Source organism: Trifolium pratense, linkage group LG5, assembly GCF_020283565.1.
Source record: "Trifolium pratense cultivar HEN17-A07 linkage group LG5, ARS_RC_1.1, whole genome shotgun sequence".
In the NCBI taxonomy this organism is placed as follows: domain Eukaryota; kingdom Viridiplantae; phylum Streptophyta; class Magnoliopsida; order Fabales; family Fabaceae; genus Trifolium; species Trifolium pratense.
Window position 1 is genome coordinate 53,656,811 of NC_060063.1, and position 23,239 is coordinate 53,680,049.

General features: G+C 32.3%; 4 protein-coding genes across 4 annotated transcripts; all 4 read left to right on the forward strand.

The window, feature by feature from the left end:
• Positions 1 to 1,574: 1,574 nt before the first annotated feature.
• Positions 1,575 to 5,143, forward strand: LOC123884828 (flavonoid 3'-monooxygenase-like). The gene is made up of 3 exons (XM_045934061.1): positions 1,575 to 2,236; positions 3,750 to 4,199; positions 4,297 to 5,143. The coding sequence occupies exons 1-3, from the start codon at positions 1,793 to 1,795 to the stop codon at positions 4,933 to 4,935; spliced, it is 1,533 nt and encodes a 510-aa protein (XP_045790017.1). The 5' UTR covers positions 1,575 to 1,792; the 3' UTR covers positions 4,936 to 5,143.
• A 1,544-nt stretch (positions 5,144 to 6,687) lies between these two features.
• LOC123885535 (protein CANDIDATE G-PROTEIN COUPLED RECEPTOR 2-like) lies at positions 6,688 to 10,571 on the forward strand. The gene is made up of 6 exons (XM_045934816.1): positions 6,688 to 7,220; positions 8,500 to 8,691; positions 9,586 to 9,748; positions 9,895 to 9,997; positions 10,088 to 10,169; positions 10,259 to 10,571. Exons 1-6 carry the CDS (start codon positions 6,984 to 6,986, stop codon positions 10,334 to 10,336), a joined length of 855 nt encoding a protein of 284 aa, XP_045790772.1. The 5' UTR covers positions 6,688 to 6,983; the 3' UTR covers positions 10,337 to 10,571.
• Positions 10,572 to 12,964: 2,393 nt separating this feature from the next.
• Positions 12,965 to 13,789, forward strand: LOC123886898 (the record flags this gene model as incomplete). The annotated part of the gene is made up of 1 exon (XM_045936172.1): positions 12,965 to 13,789. A coding segment is annotated over one exon (825 nt), but the record flags the coding sequence as incomplete, so codon positions are not given.
• Positions 13,790 to 18,061: 4,272 nt separating this feature from the next.
• LOC123884991 (PLASMODESMATA CALLOSE-BINDING PROTEIN 3) lies at positions 18,062 to 22,064 on the forward strand. Its single transcript, XM_045934229.1, has 4 exons — positions 18,062 to 18,441; positions 18,574 to 18,810; positions 18,893 to 18,926; positions 21,397 to 22,064. The coding sequence occupies exons 1-4, from the start codon at positions 18,378 to 18,380 to the stop codon at positions 21,713 to 21,715; spliced, it is 654 nt and encodes a 217-aa protein (XP_045790185.1). The 5' UTR covers positions 18,062 to 18,377; the 3' UTR covers positions 21,716 to 22,064.
• Positions 22,065 to 23,239: the final 1,175 nt, after the last annotated feature.

The window sequence follows — 23,239 nt, forward strand, 5'->3', positions numbered from 1 at the left end:
AATTACCAGGTGAGTTAAATATGTTTTAATTTATAAAGTAGAAATAATCTTCACCTTACGAGCTGGATTTGTAAGGATAAGTTAGAATCAATTCTAAGAATAGTAAACAAATCAAAAATAGCTTTAGATTTTTTTTAAAAAAATCTCTAAGAAAGAATTTCTAAATTTTATCAAGATAATTTTTTTTAAAGCTTAAACAAACGCATCTTTAATATACTAAATCGTCCGGATTGAGTTGTCATTATTTAACATTGTTTTATAGAAGTACCCACTTGGGTTGGTGCATTGGTATTGGCTTGAGACCTGGGAGTGTGCTCCTCTTGAGGTCTGAGGTTCGATTCTCTCTGGCGCCAATTTGGGTGGACTAATTTAGCTTCTTAAAAAAAAAACATTGTTTTATAGAACTATAGTAGTACGAAGTTCCACCAATTGACCACGTAAAATTGGTGTGATCCATGCAACCAAATCTTCAACATCTACATGTTTACTAAATTACCACAGACTGACGGATAGATTCACCTAACACATGCACACAGCGCAAGCAAGTCACCCAATATTCCATTTGACTCTATACGGCCACGTTTCAGGTTTGAAAGACCGATAAATATTTAAATCATTACAATATCATATACTAGTATACTGTCTTTACACTGGAAATGGAATTATCTGGTTTGTACTTTTCATTGGACTCCATCTACCCCTTTTCATTTGTGCTTGTACGTATACATTACATCATGTAGTACAATATACATATATTTTACAAAAATTATTTATAAGAGAGGAAATGAGAAATTCAAAGCGATGGACCGGTTGAAGATATGTTCCGAGTTGGATGTCAGAATTTGAGTGTTGGAGTGATTGGGGATGGAAAAAGAAAGAGAAACGTTATGACATCCAAGTCAGTATAAATTTGAGGTGGAAGCCAAAATTAGAATGAGACATATTTACCGTTCCAAAAAAAAATAAAACGAGATATATCTTGTAAGGTTGTAAAAGATGATATATATATATGATCCTTATAAATAATACATGAATATTTAATATTATAATCTCAAAAAAATTCATCTGAAAAAGTTGTAAAATGATTATTAATAATAAATTTTGTAATAATGTTAAAAGATTGGTTATTCACACTTTTTTTCTTCACTAAAATAGTACGGTATTTCACCTTTTTAAGATAAATAAGGGAATGTAACATGATTTCGTAAAAAAAAAAGGAATGTAACTTGATTTAAATCTCATTCTCTATGTATTACATACAAATTTTTCACCAATTGATTTTGTGAGCTTACCTAATCAATCTCGAAATCAATGTAGATTATTATGTTGATTTTTTTTTTTTGACGGGACTTGAACCATGTACCTCCAACTCTTTAACTTTTAGCTCAACATCCTTTGCCATTATTCTATTTGGTGGGAAAAAAATCATTAGATTAATATCTATATAATTTTTTCTACAACAAATAAAAAAAAAATCTTCATTACGTATTCTTTCCCAATTAATTTTTTGATTTTTGACATTATATACCTCAATTCTTTATACATTTAATTGTAATTGAAAAAATACTACTAAAAACAAAGGCACCAAATTAACACATCATCTACCACCACACTACCTCTATATAACAATGAGATTGCTACTCAACACCATCATCTCATTCATAAGTAGGCTTCATGTGAGTTTCATATCATAGCATCATCTCATTTTGAATATACATGCCATTGCTCACTATTGTTTAGACCAAATTGCACTTAAACTATACACACTTACACTTCACACACAAACACAAACATGTCTTTGTGGATCATTGTCTTTGTTACAATTGTAGCAGCTATTCTCATAAACCGACTTCTAAACCTCATTAAAAAACCTTCCTTACCTCTTCCACCTGGCCCAAGCCCATGGCCTATCGTCGGAAACCTACCTCACATGGGCCCAGTCCCACACCACGCCCTAGCCACCTTAGCTCTCAAACACGGCCCTCTCATGCATCTTCGATTAGGTTTTGTAGACGTGATCGTGGCCGCCTCTGCCTCCGTGGCCGAACAATTCTTGAAAGTCCATGATGCTAATTTCTCTAGCCGGCCGCCTAACTCCGGCGCTAAATATATTGCTTATAATTATCAAGATCTTGTTTTTGCTCCCTATGGACCACGGTGGCGGTTGTTAAGGAAAATTTCTTACGTTCACCTGTTCTCTTCTAAGGCTTTGGATGATTTTAGACACATACGTCAGGTTAGGAGCTTTTTTTGTTTCCTTTCATTTTCATGAAGTTATGGTCATGTTTTGTCTTTAATCAACTATCGTATTTTCAAGACTTGGTACCCTACCACTTTCACTATCCTCTACTTAGATGGAACAAAATTATTGACAAATTGATTTCTCTCTCTAAATATATGTGTATACTTGTAGGGTTATTTAAGATTGTCACACAATATATACTAAAATGATTTCAATACGGAGGAAATATTAATTGTAACATGTATGTTAGTAGTTCATAAATTAAAATTAACATGTACCGAAAAAAATAAAAAATTGTAATATATACTATTCTGAGGTGAATTGATACAAAAAGAACTGAAATAGATTGGATCGTTGTTCATTTGGGTGGTATTTTAACAAATTGTGTGAAAAGTTTGATGGTGCTTTTGACTTGTTGATTAGCCTCATATTATATGTAAATGATTTAAACCGTGAGAATATATGTTAAGAGATCTAAAGTTGTTCGCGATGTGGTTAATTTAGATTGGTTTTGAGACACACAAAAATAATATATGATCTAAAAGTAAAATCACATGCGATTCAAATTTATTTTTTTTTAAATTGATCTGATTTAATCCAAATTAAAATTGTAGTTTTTTATTATATTGATATTATATAGTCATAATATATATATATATATATATATATATATATATATATATATATATGTTTTGTCAAAAAGTAAGATAATAAGTTTAACACTAAATATAACATACTATAATGCACTAAAATTGGCATTCCAAAATAAAAATGATCAATTATGTTTGAAATACATTAAAAAAATGATTTAATTAAATTTATAACATAACTGACCTTACCGGTTTTATATTCAATTCTTAAAAATTTTAAAATTATACTTTCTTAATAATAGTATTGTGTAAACCTTTGGACTCTGGTAGAGTATACTAACAATCATTTCCAAAATTATTCGTACATAATACAATAATGAATAAACTCTAATAGGGTCATGTCAATTAGTATTTCCGGAGCACTAGTTAAGATAATAATAAAAAAAATATATTGAAATATATTTTTTTTTATATTTTATAAGTGTTGATTACACAATTTTCAAAATGACTTTATTATATATGATTTATTTAACTAGTGACCCGTGGAACTAATTAACATTTTTCTTAAAATTATTATTCACATAATTATTGCCCCATCTTATTCATAGAAAACTCCGAGTTGTCGAACCTTTCTCCTTTAGGAAGTACTAGTACACTAGAAAGTTTTTTTTTTTTGGTAAGTGGTACAGTACTAGATAGTTAGTTGAGTTGAGACTAAAAATTTAGGTACTTTTATTTTGAAATTTTTCTTGCCTTTGACCGGCGGGTGATTATAGTATTACTATAGTATGTACTGTATTTTAGAAAGATATATGAGCCATCATATTTATTTGTCAAACAATTTATTTATTTAGATAAAAACACTTGAACAAAATTTAAATTTTGATTAATCAAAATGCATACTATATATGATGCAGGATGAGGTAGCAAGATTGATCCGCAACTTATCAAATTCAGGTAGCAAAGCAGCAAACTTAGGACAAATGTTAAATGTATGTACCACAAATGCATTAGCTAGGGTAATGATAGGACGGCGAGTATTTAATGAAGGGAATGGTGGTTGTGAATGTGATCCTAGGGCTGATGAGTTTAAGTCAATGGTAGTTGAGCTTATGGTGTTAGCTGGAGTTTTTAATATTGGTGATTTTGTTCCTTCTTTGGAATGGTTAGATATTCAAGGTGTACAAAGCAAAATGAAGAAATTACATAAAAGGTTTGATTCATTTTTAACTAGCATTATTGAAGATCACATGGTTTCCAAGAGTGAGAAGCATAATGACTTGTTGAGTACGTTGTTATCACTAAAAGAAAAAGTTGATGAGGATGGTGATAAACTTAATGATACTGAGATCAAAGCATTACTCTTGGTATGTCTATAGTCCAATTAAATCTTTGTTTGTTTGTTTGAAAAAATAAATAAATTAATGAACTTTACTAATAAGATCAATTTATGTATACTTGTAGAACATGTTCACAGCTGGAACAGATACATCATCAAGCACAACAGAGTGGGCTATTGCTGAACTAATAAAAAATCCAAAACTTATGATTCGCATCCAAAACGAGTTGGACACTGTTGTGGGCCGAGACAGACTTGTAACTGAACAAGATTTGACACATCTTCCTTACTTAGAGGCTGTAATAAAGGAAACATTTCGTCTTCATCCATCAACCCCTCTTTCTCTCCCACGTGTCGCAACAAATAGTTGTGAAATCTTCAACTACCATATTCCCAAAGGTGCCACTCTATTGGTCAATGTTTGGGCCATATCACGCGACCCAAAAGAATGGACTAATCCATTAGAGTTTAAGCCCGAAAGGTTTCTCCCTGGTGGTGAGAAGTTTGATGTTGATATCAGGGGAAATGATTTTGAGGTTATACCATTTGGTGCTGGACGTAGAATATGTGCTGGAATGAGTCTTGGTCTTAGGATGGTTCAACTTCTCACTGCAACATTGGCACATGCATATGATTGGGAGTTGGAGAATGGGCTAAGTCCTGAAAAACTTAACATGGATGAAGCATATGGGCTTACTTTACAAAGGGCAGTGCCTATTTTGGCTCACCCCCGTCCAAGGCTTTCACCACATTTGTACTTGTAATCATCATGGTTTGGAGTTTAGCTTAATTCCCCATGCCTTTATCCATCCTTCTATTATTGTGGGTACTCTCAAGTCTTAATAAAGTAAATAAAATTGTATTTTATCTAGTCTTTAAATGAGGGTGTAGTTAGTAATTTTTAGTATATTCAAGTTTGTATGTATATATTGTGATTGGGCCATAAAGGACAAATTCGCTTTGAGACCATGATGTCTATTGTTGTTCTCTTACGTGCTTAGGCTTGGTTGCTTGTATCATTCGAATTTTTCTCTTCCTACCCTTACGTTTTTTTTCTACCCAAAACACGTAGAAAATTTTGAAAAATGTTTTTCAAAGTTTTTTTACAATGTAAATTTCAGTAAAATTTAAAATTTACACTAAAAAGAAATTCGGAAAACTTTTTCCTAATTTTTCTGCGTATTTTGGAGGTAGAAAAGAAACTCAGGGGTGGGAATAGAAAATGTCGTATATTCTATGTCGACAAAAAAGGATAAGGAAAGCAAAACATGGATGGGGATCAACATGCATCGTTTCTTGCTCGTCACTTGTAATTAAATTTTAAGTAATTTGCTACAATGTAAGAGATGTATTTCATGATGTAACAAATTTAAAATGTGCATTCATTAAAATTATTACTAATATAATTTTTTTTAAGCAAATTATATCTAGAGTCCTATGAGACACAACATTGTTATATGTGACCTAAGTTAATTTTTTTTTAACAAACCAAATTAAGTTAAACTAGTTTAAAGACTCGTACATTCGCACGGGTCTACTGATTTTTATTCGATATTTGAGTTTGTCACTATATTAATGTAGAAAATTTATTTTAAATTAAATATTTAAATTTTTTTTATATAATATTGTTAAAATATAAGTGGAATTATTGTGTTGATTATTTCTTGTAAATTTATTTATTTAATTTTTTATGTTCTAGTGACAAATAATGGTCCCATGTATATTTTTAATCAAAAATTAGAAATTTTATTAGGAATATTTAGGGTAATTTAGTAAGTTTGATACTAATTATGTATAGATTATTGTGTTTTGTTCCTATCTATAATCTATTTTGTTCATATTTTTAAGCATATCATCTTTCTATATTTTTTTTATATATATTTATTTTAATGAAATTACAATGAAGGATATAAAACTTGCAACATGGTTAAAAGTAATAAGAATAAATTAGAAATTTTGGTGGTAATCGATTTTAATTATATATTAGTAATAGATTATTAATTAAAGCCGGATTTGACATTCTTCAACAATGTTATTCAATTTGTATTTTTAATATGGGTTATGTTAACTTGTGCCCTTAAGGGCACATGTTAACATTCTCCTTTTAATATTTATTAAATTTTTCAGAGTTTAAAGATGTTTTGGTGGCTACGGTGGATAAGTTATGGAGTGAAATAATAAAGAGGTCAATGGTTCAATTTGCACCCTTTAATAAAAAAATAGTTTTTTTTTGCAAAATCATGAGTTATTGAACATTGAAATTATGTCGATTTAATATTTTATGCATAATTTAACAAATAGTTCTTCAATACCTGTGTGATGAATTTTTTTTTTTTTAAATGTGAAATAACTAAATTGGATAATTGAATAATAGTAGTACTAGTATAGTATATATATATTTTTTTGAATAAGGAAAAAATAAAAATTATTCCAATAATTAGAAGCAAATTACAAATTTGTTTATAGAAAAGAATAAATAATTATTTACATGTGCACAACAAAAAACATTTAATGATGACAGATATAGAAAGATTTAACACAAAAAAGAAAAGAAAGATATAACATTAGACCAATAATGGAAAGTTTGATCAAGATGCCAAAGTTGTATGTTTGGTGGTGATCGTGATCCCATTAACGCACACTCTATTCCGTGTTCATGACGGAACCTCCACCATGATCTATCCATCTCTCTGACGATAACTCCACTTTTCTCAAACACATTCAAACAATGTTATCATTATTATTACTATTACCCAATTTCTTCTTCTCAAATTGATCTGAGCTTATGCCATAACGAAGGTATCTATCATCTATGTCAAGTAGCGTTGAAGTTCCTGAGGGTCAAATCGATGTGGGGAATCTCAATTTGAACTGTAATGAATACGACACGTTTGTTGTCGTTTCATCGGTTTTGTTTGTTTTGTATTTATCTTTGAAAGCCAAGAAGAACATCAACAACCTCTGTAATGGAGGTTCAAATATTATTATTTCCTATTATGCCCTTCTTTGGATTGTTACACTTTTAAACCTTGCTCGGTCTCTTCTTCAGGTACATCACCATTCCATTACATTCCTCTTATTGATTTGAAACAAATTTGGAATTAATTTTATACAGAAGTTATGCAACACATTCAAACAAAAACAAAATATGATGTAGATATACTTACAAGTATGATTTGAGTTTATGATGGGAAAATTGAAGTATTGGAGATTGGGGTTGTGATGTTATAATTTAGTTGGGACTAGGATGTTTATTTCTAGCACTGGATTGCATAATAATACTACATGTTAACCGCGGTTAGTTAGTCGGAACCATAGAATCAAGCAGTTTTTAAGCTTGGTAAATCGGATTTGGTTCCTCCGAAGTGAGAAAATCAATTGTTACTCCCTCTGTCCCAAAACTTTGGTCCTTTTAGAGTTGTGCAGATTAAGAAATCATAAAGATTAGGGTCATGCTAACTAGTTAAGTCATTTTTACCCTTACTATATTAAAAAAGAGAAAATGCATTTAATAAATGCTTTAGTTTGTAAGGGTATAAATGATAAAGTATCATTAAATTGTGTTTTGGTTTCTTAAGAGAACCAAAATTTTTGGGAGAAAACTAAAAATCTAAAAGGACCAAAGATTTGGGACGAATGGAGTAATATTTTAACCACTCATGATTTGTTATACATGCGCATTTAATATCAAGTGTTGATTTGTTTTTCAATAGTTGATATTACTCACTTTACTATCTAGAGTGAATTACTCACTTCAAAAGAGTCTTGTCCTGGCAAATTAGATATAAAATGAAGGCTTTGTCTAATGTTCTGAACAAATTACTTTTGCACCATGCATAAGTTGCTTTTCTACCATTGACATTGGATCAATAAAGCTTATTTTTTCTTATTTAATTTAAAGGGGAGATTTATTGATCCGAGGTGAAAACATATTTGTGCACGGACACGGTGCAAGACATGTCTCATTTGTGCACCATAGTATTGGCCTAAAATGAAACTTGAAATGTGAGTCGTCTGATCTTCATCTAACAACTCTGATTAACTGACTGTTGTAACTCTGTAATATTTTGATGGCTGGAAATCCATTTCCTTGTACTGGAAAATTGATGTAGGGTATTGACCATTCTTGGAATAAGGTTTAGGTAGCATATGTTTGTGGCAGTTTCTGTGGCCTTTACCAATATGTTTGCCGATTTCGGTGCATACTTCATTACAGTTTTTTTTAATCATTCATTAATTATTATTTTTTATCAGTTTACAATATGATTTGGACATTTTATTCTTTTGATTCTTAACCTTTCAACTTAGTTTCTTTTTGGCTTGTGCAGGCATGGCAGTGCACTCCTGGAAAAGAGGTTCCATGGAATTTATTGTCATTGTTTACAGCATCAGGTATGCTGTATCTGGAGATAAGCTTGATGGCTTTCTTACTAAATGATAACTACATGAATGCCATGGAAACTCTAGCACACACTTCCATCGTAGCAGGAATTATTGTCTTTGTGGATACTCTGCTTAAGGTGAGACTGATTTTCATTAACATATACATAATGCGGGCGTGTTCTATGAGTATTTGGTTTTTTTGTAAAATATAAGTGAATTTTTATGACTGATCCTGGTTTAAGTGTTTAGTGTATAGAGTTGTTTGTAAAATTGTCCTGTCTACCACGCTTGATTTTCTCTATACTAGTCACTGGTTTGTTTCTCGTTTTCAATGAAACTCTAGTCTTCAGCTATATCAACAACCACCGCTGTCACCACCAAGTCTCATCTCGCTATATGAGGCCAGCAGTTTTAGGAAATTCATAATCGAGAAAACCAAGGCAATCTCTACCACATTCCTTAGGAAATGCACAAATTATGAAGAATTGTTGCGGTTATATTTTTTACTTTTGAATAGCGATGTTAGTAGTTAGTGTGTTACTGTTATGTTAGTGAGAGGAGTTGAACACATGACTTCCTTGTCACTTAATCCCTTATGTCCATTCTCCAAATCAACTCATCTACCTTATAACCCTTAAAGCAGTAAGAAGCAAAAAAATTGTTGATATGTGTTGGGGATAACATATTGATGCCTTATAATTTGTCTTAGTCAAGGTCTATTCCAAATTCCAATGGTTGTTTGTTTTTCCCTGATTTTTTTCCAGTGTTGCATTTCATTATCTTTTAACTTTTCACATATCTACAATATGAATTTCTTCCATTTTTTTTTTCATAATCGAAAGAATGAAAATGAAAATAATGGTGGTTACTTCTTGCGACTGTTTTCAATCATGGATATTTCTGCTTGGATGCGAAATAAAACATTTATCTCCTTTTAGGTGCTAGTTGTTCTTTACATGTTAATTACTCCTTAAACTGCTTATGTGTGGTTTCTTGACTTATCTTCTGCTAATTAAGGGCTTTCATATCAGGCAATATATGTTTTTGGATTTGGGGTACCATTGTTCAATCGTAGTGTTGGAACCACTCATATGATCAAGTGGGCTTTGTGGATAGTACATAAGTTATTGCTTGCTGCAGCATATGGCTTCATTTTATTTGTACATTTTTCTAAATGGAAAGAAAAGCTGCCTCGTGAGTACACTTCAATGCTGTTATTTTTTTAGTAAAAAGCAAAAGAATAGTTCACTTTGTGTTCATCACGCAGCTGAGTAATTCAATACTGTTGTTATATATAATGGATTCATATTCTAACTTGAAATTTTCTATCACCTTTGCAGCCAGGCCAACTTTCTACAACTATGTATTCATAATGTTTATATTCAGTACAATTATTCTATTTGCTTGTGGTGTGGCAGGAATTGGTGTAGGCTTCGGCAATTGGTAATCCTATATCTTTGCAATTAGAAGAGGCACGCAATTATTGTCTCTATAGCTTCTGCGATAAATAACAGATATTGTTGTCATCTGCAGGTTGTATGATTTTACTGTGCTATGTTATCACTCTTTATATCTTCCATTTCTATATGTAACTTTTCTGGCAGATTTTTTCCAAGTAAGCATCTTTGCTATTTACTGTTTGAATTTGGTTTTCTATGATATGTGAATCAACAACATCATGTTATGAATTTGCACTTGCTGCAGGAGGAAGACTTCTTTTTGGATAACGCGTATTATTCCGAGATGAAAGATGCTGGATTCTTCGATGCCGACTGGGAATAATTTCCGAACAATTTGTACATGGAAGGGACGGACACATTTAGGTCTATGCACTGTAAATATGTATACTTCATACTAATTCCTAACTAAGTCAAATGAAACCTTGCTCCATTAACATCTTATTGAAATGTTGCATGTGTGACACTGACCCTACTGTGAAATACTGCTAAAGAAACAAGCTGGCTCATAAATCAGCTCCCAAAATTATAACTAGCATTCATTGTGACTTTTTCATTCAGTTTGTTTTAATGCTGGGGTTGCAAATTTAAAAGTATCTATAGTGCATTAAGTTGGCATAAATTACAATTTTGAACTACTAACTAGTACTTGGTTGAAGTTGTTGAAAGTCTGCTCCATTATCATCATATTCAAGACTGACAATCATGATAAGCAAATAAATATTGAATGGCATCTTCTTTTTGTTCTAATATGTAGGAGTACACACTATTTTCTAGTACTATTATTGAGCAAAATTCATTGGTTCTACTAAATTAGTGGACCTAATAATGGGACCCAATTTTATAATAGTGGAATACATGTGAATTTCACTCAATTATATATATGTCCTTCACTCACAAAACCTGACCCAAATCTCTGCTAATTGATCTGGATAGTGAGAAGAAAAAGAAGAAAAAAAATCAGCAAGATTTCATTTCTCCATACAGCTTATTATTAATAAACCACTAATCGCAATCTTAGAATTGAGTATTCGACCTAACTCAATTTTATAAAATCGACTTTTATGATGAAGATTGTCTCTACTTTATATACACATATAGGGGCGGACCTGTGTGAGGCTTGGTGTGGCTAGCCCAAATTTTTTCGAAAAATAATAATAATAAGTTTATAAATAATTTTAAGGTATTCTTTATACATATTCATACAAATATTAATGCAAATATTAGTTTAGAGTTTATTATTAATAACTGAAAATTTCTTGGTACACATTAGTTTAAATATTAGTGCAAATATTATAGTTTATAGTCTATTATTGTTGATTTCAAATCCTTAGTTATACGTAATGTATGATTTTAAGTTATATACTTTATTTTTATAATAATCAACTTTGATTTTGTTTGTCAAAAAATAGTGGATTACTAATTGAATTTGTAGAATTAACTATTGAACTAACATAAAACAATATGTTTAATTTTTTCAAATAAGATGATATGAATAAAATTGGAATAAAAATTACTCCATAAGTTATAAGTTAATTGAATTAGTTTATCAAAATAATATATAAGCTAGTATAATTTTGGGTTCTATATATTTTGGTCCAAGGTAGAATCTTGTGAAGTATCAAACAATAGTAATATGTATGATTTAACATATATTCAATAAGTTATAGCTTTTTTTTTCCGAGAATTTTGTAATTTTTTGATATAATTTGTTGTTTTCTTTTTTTGAATAGAATTTTTTTGGATTGTTGCTCTATTGGTCTTTATTTTTTGAATATATATGTTGTATTAGTAGTAATTTCATATATTGTTTGTTGTTTAACTAAATTATTGGGATGATGATGAATTTTTTTCGGTAATGCTAATAAAATTTTGCCCCACTGATAATTCATGTCTTGGTCCGCCCCTGTATACATATACACATATTCAGACATTCTCGCGATGAGATTTCGTAATACACATTTTTTGCATTGTGTAGCTACCTACTCACCAGTTTCTCTTTTTATGTGTCTCAGTCTTTCCTTTTCCTATGGTGATAAAATGGGAGTTGCTCGTGTAGTTAGTACTATGGTCATACTTCTGTTGTGTTCGTATTTCAGTCTTAGAAACTTATTATAAATGAACACAACTTATTTTTTTTATTCTTACTACATATTATAACACTTATTCTACCGTTGGTATAGCTGAGATATTAAATTGGTTTGTGACCCACATACACATAAGAGGATGGTAACAGGGTAAAGTCCGTAGCTCAAATTGCTGGTATTATAATTTCTGGTGATGCACAAAGTACTACAACTAGAAACAACATTGAATTAGATGGGATGGGACCATGGTGAGTGAAACATAACCATGTGAGATTTCATAACAGTCCAAAATAACTATGTAGTAACTAGTAAGACTATTTGCAATGGTGGTGTTGAATGTATATTCAACTGCATAATGTGTGTTGAAACCATTGGAGCAGCCATGTTGAATCTGAGCTGGATGAAAGAGGAGATGAATATATTCAACTCAGTTGAAACTGACACGGGGGGACAGCTGGCGCGCTTCCATTTGCCCAGACAGGCGCGTGTGGCACACGCGCCGACAAACCGCGTGAAGAAGCATTGGACGCAGAGAGAGAAACTTTGTTTGGATAAAGCAGGCCACGTGGCTGCTGCTGATTGGTCCGGTGGATTTTTATGATTTTTATCCTTTGAACTCAATTATTTCATTGAAAATTAATTTTTTAATTTTTAATTTTTATACCAAAATTCGTGATTTTTTTTTCTCTACAAATAGAGACTTGGTTCATTTCATTTGGACACAAAAAAAAAACCAAATTTTTCACTATCTTAATCTATTATTAACTTTCTAATTAGTCTTTCTTTTGAAGTTTTAATCTTTTTTTAGTGAAATGGATCCCAACAATTCTTCTAATTATCCCAACAATTCTCAAAATCCCAACAATTCTCAAAATCCCAACAATTATCAAAACTCCAACAATTATCAAAACCCCAACAATTATCAAAATCCCAACAATTATCAAAATTCAAATCAATTTTTCAATCAACATCCTCAAAACACACCTAATTTTGGTTTAACACCAAATTTCAACCAATCATCCTTTGTTCCAAACTTTCATCCATATTATGGAACTATGCTGAGAAATCCATCTCAAACACCCCCGTTTAATGGTTACATGCCGATGGTTAATGAAAATTTTTCGAGTGGTGGTACAACTAACTTTCCCGAATTTTCAACACAAATAACTATTGCTAATGAAGATTCAACTCCTATGAGCAAGAAAAACCATCAACCATCATGGAACACTACACAAAATTTGGTGCTAATTAGTGGGTGGATCAAATTTGGAACAAGCAGTGTTGTCGGGAAAAACCAGAAAGGTGAAACATATTGGGGTCAAATTGCTGACTATTGTAATGAGCATTGCTCATTCGATCCTCCGCGTGATGGAGTTGCATGCCGAAACCGTTTTAATTATATGAACAAAATACTGGGTAAATGGATTGGCGCTTATGATGGCGCTAAGCGTCTCCAAGGAAGTGGTTGGTCCGAGAATGATGTTTTGGCAAAAGCGCAGGAAATATATGCATGTGGGAAGAATGTTCGGTTCACTTTAATGGAAGAATGGAATGCTCTCCGTGATCAACCACGTTATAGTAGTCAAGTAGGATCTGGAAGTAGTGGATCTAAGAGATCTCACGAGAGTGATGCATGTGCGACCATATTCAACCGAGGTATTACCCGCTTTTGCAAATCATGTGCGTGCTAGATCTGAGTTCCGTGATAAAAAAGCTCATCACGAATTGCAAGCAGATCTAGTGAAGCACATATGGACAAAATTTGGAATGTTTCAGGATTAAAGATGAGTTTCGTATTTGTGTGTTGTTTCGTATTTTAAGTTAGTTTGCATCGTATTAATTATGTAACTTGTGTGTTGTATTGCATTTTAAGTTAATTTGTATCGTATTAATTACGTTATTTGTATGATGTATTGCATTTTAAATTAAGAAAATAAAAAAAAATATTTAAATAAATTTTGTTAAGTGTATTATTTTAATTTAATTTTAATCGATAATTATAATGTTATTTAATCATAAAAACAAAAATTAAAATTTAAATAAGAATATGAAATAGAAAGTGGTGGGGTAGAGAAAGTGGTGGGGTATGGTGTTGAATATAAAAACCATTGGAGAGGGTAAAAGTTGAATGTGTGTTGAATGATTAGGTGGAAGAAAGAGAAAATGATGTGGAGTGAAAAAGTGGGTGTTGAATATTTTTTGGTGTTGAAACCATTGTTAGTAGTCTAAGTGGTGAACTGTGTAATAATATTTTATAAATATATGGTAGCTAGGAACTAAAGGAAGTAAATCAATTTATTTTTTTTAATTATTTCCTTCAACACTGATTTACATTTTGTCAAAAATCATATAAACATATTTATTTGTCTTTGGACGCTAAGACCATCTTCAATGGTGGGTACTTATTTTTTTAAGTACTAGTACTTAATAGGTACTCCCATTGGAGCAAAACACAAAGAGTACCTAATAGGTACTGGTTCTAAAATAAGAAGTGGTACCTATTTTGTTTTTGTGAGTCCTATTTATAATGATGTATAGTTATTGGTGGAATGTGTTATTGGTGGGACTTATTTATAACTTTTTAAGATATTTGGGTTGGAGGGATTGAGTACTTATTAGGTACTATTATTAAAAAATTATAAATAAATGATATGTACATGTGAGGTCCAGTTAAATACTCAAAAATTAGTATCTCCATTGTGGATGCTCTAAAATCTTACGTACCCGACCGTGGATGACAACTGAAACCGCAAAAAGAAAACGGTGACACAGTCATAGAGACCAACAAAGACCTCTCTCTCCTCCTCCCATAACTTTCACGAGGCCCTATGAAACTATTTCCTTCCTTGATATAGGGTAAAGAAGATAAGAGCATGACTAGCACTGGTAGGATACCAGCACATTTACATTTACCATCACTAAAAAATTCAACAACAAAATTCACACATTAGACTAGATTAGATATATTAAAAAAACAAAAAAATACGGGGTGCCCCTAATATGGTCCCCAAAATAAAAGGTCCACCGGTGGTCCTTTAGTTTTGACCTGCAACTACAAGTTACACCTTTTTTGGCTTTTCTTTTTTATTTATTTTTATTTCATTCAACTTTATCTTCTTATTTGTATATCTTTTGTTTTTACATTTATGCCCTTAACTCAAATCTACCCATTAGATATATCTCACGCTTCACACCATGCCATATGTCAACGTTTATTGATTAAAACACAGAAAATCTATAACAAAAAAAAAAAACACAGAAAATCAAAAACGATCTTCTTCATAACCAAAAGTAACAGAGCTTCTCTTTGAAGCCTCAGTCGCCGACCTCTTTCATACCCACTCAACAAAAGTCACAAACCACCGTCGCCATTTGAATCTAACTACTGCAACCGGTTTGAACGAGATGGTGGTAACTGATATGGCTATAGATCTAACCACCACAAATACTGAAAAAGCTTCTTCTACATAATTTCACCGCGTTTCACCACCAACGTTTGCATAATTTCGTCGCTTTCTAACAAGTGAGTATTTCCATCTTGTTTTACATTCAAACAATGTTAATTTTACAATTGGTTTATTGGGCGCATGGCCAAAGCCCCCTGTCTCTTGTATGAATGGCGGTGGAACCCCGGTGATGGTTCGAGTGTTTGCTTCCGCTTATGTTATAGCTCGCTGCAGGATTGTTTTTGCTGCTGCTTTCTGTTTTGTCCTCTGTGTTGTAGTTTTCTGTTTTTAGATGGAATGTTTTTTGGTTGTTGAGTTTGGCCTTTTTTTGTGTTTTGGATTTGGGTGATCGGTCCCTCCTGTATTGGTTTACTAAACCTTTAACACCCCTTTGTGTTGTGGTTTATTATATAATTATACTTTCTTTTTGCCTCACTATCTATTGAAATTTTGTAATGTTAATTCTTATCATATCAATATACAGTTCTTTCAAACAAAAAACTCCAATCGAGAAAAGTAGGCCTTGTTGAGCGTAATTGAAAGAGACTTTAGCATGCCTTGAATTTGGTTTGGTTCTTCATAGAATCATAGTAATCTAGTGAAGGACCATAAACAATTGATTTCTAAGAAATTGACACAACAATCTGCTATACTATTAAAATTGAAAACATATATCAACAGTTAATTAGATGTGACCACCACTTAGATTTGAATTAAATATAAGAAATTCAATTGATTGAGAAATTTTGAAACTGAGATGATTTTAGTATTTAAGGTCTCATTGAAAATTAAATATGACGACTTTCTGCAAAATTGGGAACCTAAAATTTCTCAAAGGATGAATGTATGAAGAAAGAAAAAGATAATGAAGTTCATTGTATCTAATAAACCTTGCAACCTGTCGTCGTCCAGCACACAACCACCGTCATCCCGCAGGCCACCGTCGTACTGCATCTATGCCGTCATCCCACACGCCACCGTCGTGTTACTGCCGCCCTTCAAAGAGTGAAATTTGGTAGGTTGGTGGTGGTCGGTGGCGGCGCCATATATGCTGTGGTTGAAGAAGTTCACCATGGCTTCAAAGAACAAGCTTATTTTGTTATATGCAAAGAAGATTTCTGTGCTTACTTTTTTGTGTTTTAATTTTTCTGAAAACTTTGACATTTTACATGGTGTGAAGCGTGAGATACATCTAACGGATAGATTTGAGCCAGGGCATAAACGTAAGAACACATGTAACAAGATAAAGTTGAATGAAATAATAAAAAGGAAAAGCCAAAAAAGGTGTAACCTGTATTTGCAGGTCAAAATTAAAGGATCACCGGTGGACCTTTTTTTTTAGGGACCATATTAGGGGCACCCAAAAATACGAGTTAATTAAAACTTGTGCCTCATCTATCAAATGTCCATATAACTTTTTATCTCATAGACACACTAGCAAGTTGTACTTACTATAATTATAAGATCCGAAGTCCCGATACTCCAAAAATGGTAAAATATAGTGTCTGATATGTATTCGATATCGATATTCGTTCGATACTTTTCGATACACGTATCGGAGAAGTATCGTATCGGAGCAGTATCGACAATTAATATTAATTTTTAAAATAAAATATAACCAATACTTGTCGGATACTTCTCCGATACACATATCTATCGAAAAAGTATCCGACAATTAATGCTCTTTGATGATGGAAAAATAGGAGAGGAAACTGATTCAATTCGTATTTTCTCTTAAGTATTGAATGTTAAAGTATGATGTTACCAACTATGTATTTATTAGTTTTTCTCCTTATCATGACTTGAACTCTGGACCTCCAACTCCTTAACGAGTAGCTCAACTAGCTTAACCAGTTGAGCTACCCATCCCACCTCCCTTTTTGTGTAGTACTTAACTTAATATATGTAATTGTCACTTGTTTTTTTATTTTGAGTAATTTGAATGTTAATTTTTATCATTATCGATTTTAATTATGTTTATATATTGTGCATTTATATATTTAATTTTAAATAGCGTATCCCGGACATATCGTATCGGGAATTTTGAAAATTTTCCCATATCGATGTCGTATCGTATCAATATCGTGTCATGTATCAGGACTTCATAGATTATAAGTAAATGTTGAATTAGAGGTGGGAAAGACACCAAAGTCAATATAATATCGAGATGAAGGTAGAAGTTAGAGTAACGTGTACTCCGTTGTAGAGGGTTGTACATATAAATTAAGAATAATGCTAGCAACATACTCTTTAACAAACACATTTCAACACACTCTCTTTTATTGGTTGAAATTCACATGAGTTTCATAAAAAAATGTGAACCCATATAACTTTTATGGGACCCATATAAATTTTAACCAATAGAAGAGAGTGTGTTAGAGTGTATTTGTTAAATAGTGTGTTGCTAGCACTCCTCATAAATTAATAAATATGCGATGGATGTGACATTTGATTCGGCTCAATAAAAAGTTAAAGTTTTCTTATATATAAGATCGAAGAAGAGAGTATTATCGAAATGAACAAAAGCCATAAAAAAATGATGAAAAATTTCAAAAAGTAGGAAAAGTATTGACAAGTGAGAAACTAAGCCGACACCAAACGAGGCCAACTATGATCCCACCGTTTACAAAATAACTTTACTAGTTACTAGACACTATACTCTCTCACACTGTCTCACACAATCTTCTCTCCTCTGCTAACCTAACCTTCTCTCTAATCCATGTTATATTTTTGTCCTTTCTTATTCTCACACCTCATTTGATTTCACACTCTTTCTGTCAAAACACCATTCCCCCTTTTTCATTCTTCTTCTACCCCTAGCTAACAACATAACATGGCTGTTACTTTTGCTCTTACTCTTGCACTTCTTCTTTTACCCTTCACCGCCATTCCATCAAGTAACTCCTTTACTCTTCCTTCTCTCAACAAATCTATCTACTTTTTTCATCAGATCTATGTCTCTCCTTTCTTTTTTCTCACAATGTCAACAAAAAGTGTCTTTTTTTGTTAACATGGTGTATCTTGTGTAGGTGCTAATTGGTGTGTTTGCAAAGATGGAGCTGATGCAATCTTGCAGAAAACATTGGACTATGCTTGTGGAGCTGGAGCTGATTGTAACCCTCTTCATCAAAACGCACCTTGTTTCCAACCAAACACTGTTAGAGCTCACTGCAGCTATGCTGTGAATAGCTTTTACCAAAAGAAGGGTCAAGCTCAAGGAACTTGTGACTTTGCAGGAACAGCCACTGTTGTTGCATCTGATCCAAGTAAATAAATCTCTTTTTCCTTTCTTATTTTTCCTTTCAAAATAATAGTAGCTAACTCATTTTCTTTGTTCTTCATGAACAGGTGTTAGTGGCTGTGCCTACCCTTCAAGTGCCAGGTTTGAAATTTAATGTTTTTTTCTTTAGTTTCGTAATTTCTTTTTTTTGTTTTGTTTGAAGGTTTTAACATTTTTATGTGTTTTTCAAGAATCTTATGGAAAATAGTGGTGTCTTTTTATTACTTTAATTACTTTAATTATCATAATGGGCACTATAGCATTACATAGATTAGATTAGATATATCTACACAAAAAAAAGGGTTTTCTTTGGGGGTAGGTGGGGACATGCTTTGCTATAAGCATATATTCGCAGCTTGATAATTTTTAAGTTTGCTGTAGTGCATAGTGCAGTGGCATTTTTTGAAGCTTTCACATGACATTTTTTTTGGAAGTATATTGAAGAGTGTGTCTTGTGCTTTGCAATTATGTATAAACAATGCTTTTAAGACATTCCAAATCAACTAATTAAATAGATTAATTTTTTTTTAATAAATAAGCAGTACTAATCACTTGGAGAACTTTTTCATGGTGGTAATTTACTTTTACTATTTGTATACTCCTATGTAAGTGTGTCATATTTTTGGCATGGCATTGTATTGATAGATTCACATTTATTGCAATGTTCTCTTTATACCAACTTTTTGACTTGCCGTACGTATACATTAATTAATTAAACGAATTAACCTGGGTAATTTTTTTCTTAACATTGCTTATATACCGTAATTGAAAATTAACCAAACGAGTAAAATATTTTGAAGACAAAACCTAGCGCTCTTGAAACAAAGTCTTGCTATATGATTTGATGTAGTCTATTTATATGTGGTCCAATCCAACGTGTACTACTAAGCACTTTTCACGTTGAATTTTCAACTATCGTGATGACGTTTCCAACTTATTGCCCATTCATTGGTGATTATAGCCGTTGCAGTGAGTCTGAACTTTTTTAACTTCAATGAAAGAAAGATGCTGCAAATGCAATGCAATAATTGAGATACCCAATGCCTTACTAAAGTTTAAACATCTTTTGAAATAGTGCCACTATAAACATTAAACAAGGCTCACATCATTATCAAAAGACAAGTTTGTCCCTAGTTAACATCTTTTGAAATAGTATACTTGTGTGTGCAATGTGGTTGTTGCTTTGCCTTTTTTTGGAATAAAAAATCTAAACACAGCCAAGAATGAGCTTTTTTTTTTTAGGAAAAAGAATGAACTTTTCTATATTCTTAAAAGAATTAAAGTTGAATCTTATTTTATCGGAAAAAATGAAAAATAACATTTATTAATTAATACATCAAACATTCTATTAGCATGAGAGAGGCTATAGTGTGTGAATTTAAATAGACTAAAAAAATGGTCCAGAATACCCTTTCATAAAAAAAGAGTTTGTGCATTCTTGGGAGTATTGGAGTACTGGGCCATTACGACACCGCTAAGATTTTTTATTATGATGATAAGGGTGAAACAAAAAGCCTGATCGACAGACACTTGGCTCTATATCCTGGTCCATCAACTTTTGTAAAGCCAAGATTTTCTTGATGTTTGTGCATGACCAGTTTAATTTCACCTTGTTTCCTTTTATAACCTCCTATGAGATATTTTGATGAGAAACTTTTTCTCTGTTTTTTGTGTAGGATTATAAGATTTTTTTTTTCCTTTTCATATTTTAACTGCATTATTTGTTTTTTCACCAAATTATCTCTCATTTCACCATTTTTCTAAAAATAATAAGTAAATAGTAGCAGTACCATAATTAACCCCTAACCAGGTACGGTTCAGTTAGCCGAATACTAGTGGTAAAAATAAAAAATAAATAGTAGTAGTACTATGATAAATATATTAGTATTGTATCTCTTTTTTTATTTTATTTATTACAATGAAGCTGATGATCGAACTCAATCGAACTCGGCTCCTCTAGCATACTAACTAATCCCTTCATCACTAAAACAAATCTAGTGATTTTGTATTAGTATCTCCTATTTCACCTTGGCCTGTTCTTCATTTGTGTTTTTTTTTATACTATAATAAAATCCAATAATTGTAAGCAATGATATTGAGCAAATCCAATAATTGTCAGTCCTACTAGGCTATCACAAACTGTCCTTCATCTAAAAGCTAATGAGCAAATCTCATTATAGATGTTATCTAATTTGGTATATTGTTGAATGCTCAAAGACTCGTGGCATTAAACCTTACAAATTAAGTCACATGTTTTATACCTGAGAGTCCTTATGGAAGAACAAGATCAGCTGTAGTTTTCAAAACTTTATAGTCATTTATAAATTGAAAATTTTAGGTGATACGTTTTTAAATGAGGACTTAAATAGACATCAATGAAAGTTACAATGAATTTGTTCTATGTAGAATAGCTAGCTTGTGTGCGACTTATGTATCACCGACACTTGAGATCAAATGTAGTTTGTGTCGGACACCGGCACGAGACACTTCTGGACCAATTATATTTTATTTTCTTAAATTATTATCTGCATGACTACACTAACACTACTACTGATCCTTTTTTCCTAATCAGTGGTGCAGGCACTAGTACAACAACTCCAGTGTCAGGCACTACACCCTCCTTGGGAACCACTCCTTCCACCGGAACCCCGTCAACAAGTACCGGCACAGGCACAGGCACAGGCTCTGGCATGGGCACCAGTACCGGCACCGGCACTGGTTCTACTCCATACAGCACAACTCCTGGAGTATTAGGAGGTATAGGTACTGGTATGGGGCCATCTGGAGCTGGAGGAATGAATGATGATAGTCATGGTGGAATTAGACTTTTGGACACTAGTTTCTTATCAATCCCACTCTTTTCTGTCTTCATCATGTTTTGGTGGGGTTGAAAAGAAAAAGTGGCCTTGTGAGAAGGGAAAAAAAAAAGGCAAATGTCACTGTATTAATGGGTGTTATTTTCTAGGTATTGAACTCTGAGATGTTACTAGTTATTTTTGTTTATTTTTCTCCACCTAATTATCTGCCAGTTCTTAAGTGGGTTTAAAAAGATGGGCAGTTGATTAATTAATTAATTTTATGAGTATTAAGGTCTGCATGCTCTTAGGCTCCTAGTCAGTAATATGGAGAAAGTACATAAACCTCTGTTGTATCCATCAAAGTGTAGGGACTTTGGAGTTAACTTGAAAGACTGTGTTCCTTAAATATGAAAATTTATGTATGAGGTTTAAATTTTTGCAATCTTAGCGGTGGCCAAATTTATTGTATCCTATTTGAAAAACATCTATGGTTAATTTGGAAATTGCATAAAGTTTCAAAACTTTTTTTGTTTGGTATGGAATATAAGTTCTTTGTTATAAGATGGATATGTCAGAATCATGGTGGATATGTCAGAATTACGGTGATCCACCGTGATTTTTAAAAAGTTACACTATGTAGCTTTTGAAAAGTTATGGTGAGTCAATGTGATTATGGTATATCCAGTGTGATACCAAACATTGGCGGAATAGAAGTGTTTATGGAGATCACATGCAATATCTTTTTAAATTATGTCTGTTTCTTAGGAAATGGATTAGGTGCAGTTGAAATTTTGGTGCAGTCACTTTATAATCGTTCGATCACGATCGGACAGTTTAAATAAATGTAGTCAATAAATAAGCTTTTAAATTATAACTGTTCGATCTTGATCGAACAGCTACAAATAGCCCGACTGCACTGAAAAAACGAATGCATGCAATCCAGGACCCGGTTTCTTAAATTCCCAAGATGGATTGTTTACATGATTCTTATCAGCTTCAGAGCATGGAGTTTGAACCATTTGTTAATTAACAATTACTTAATAATTAGGGAAGAATCTTCCCAATATCTACTTGTTTCCATTTAGTGCAATGCTATCTTTCATGCTTGTTGTTATGCTGTATGACTGTGTGATGTGTACATTCCAGCCTTTCAGTTTGTTTTTGTTGGCTTGTTCTGTTGTATTCCCCACATATTCTGTATATTGGCACATGGGTTTGCTAATTCAGCTGTACTATGTTAGTTTTGCTATTTCAAACTTCACTCACATTGTTGATTCTTTAGCTCTTGTCTTGCAGCCAATCACATTGTTCACACTACTGCGTTTTTATTTTATTTATTCAGCAACTGTCTTATTGTCGGTATATAAAGCGTGGGTAAGAGTTTCAGATTTGATGAAAAAGTGGGTGCTGAACACTATTTAATTGAGTGGACTTGTATGCATAATCCTTAAGATTTTGAGTGAAAATGTGGTGTCAAATTCTCTCTTGTTTGGTTGCTCTTTATGCAATGTGGATGATCGTGTTGTAAGTTCAATCAACCACTTGTTGTGAATCCAACAAAACGAAGTGGAACGGGTTACTTATGTGGTTACTTAAAGTCTAATGTGATGTTTTCAG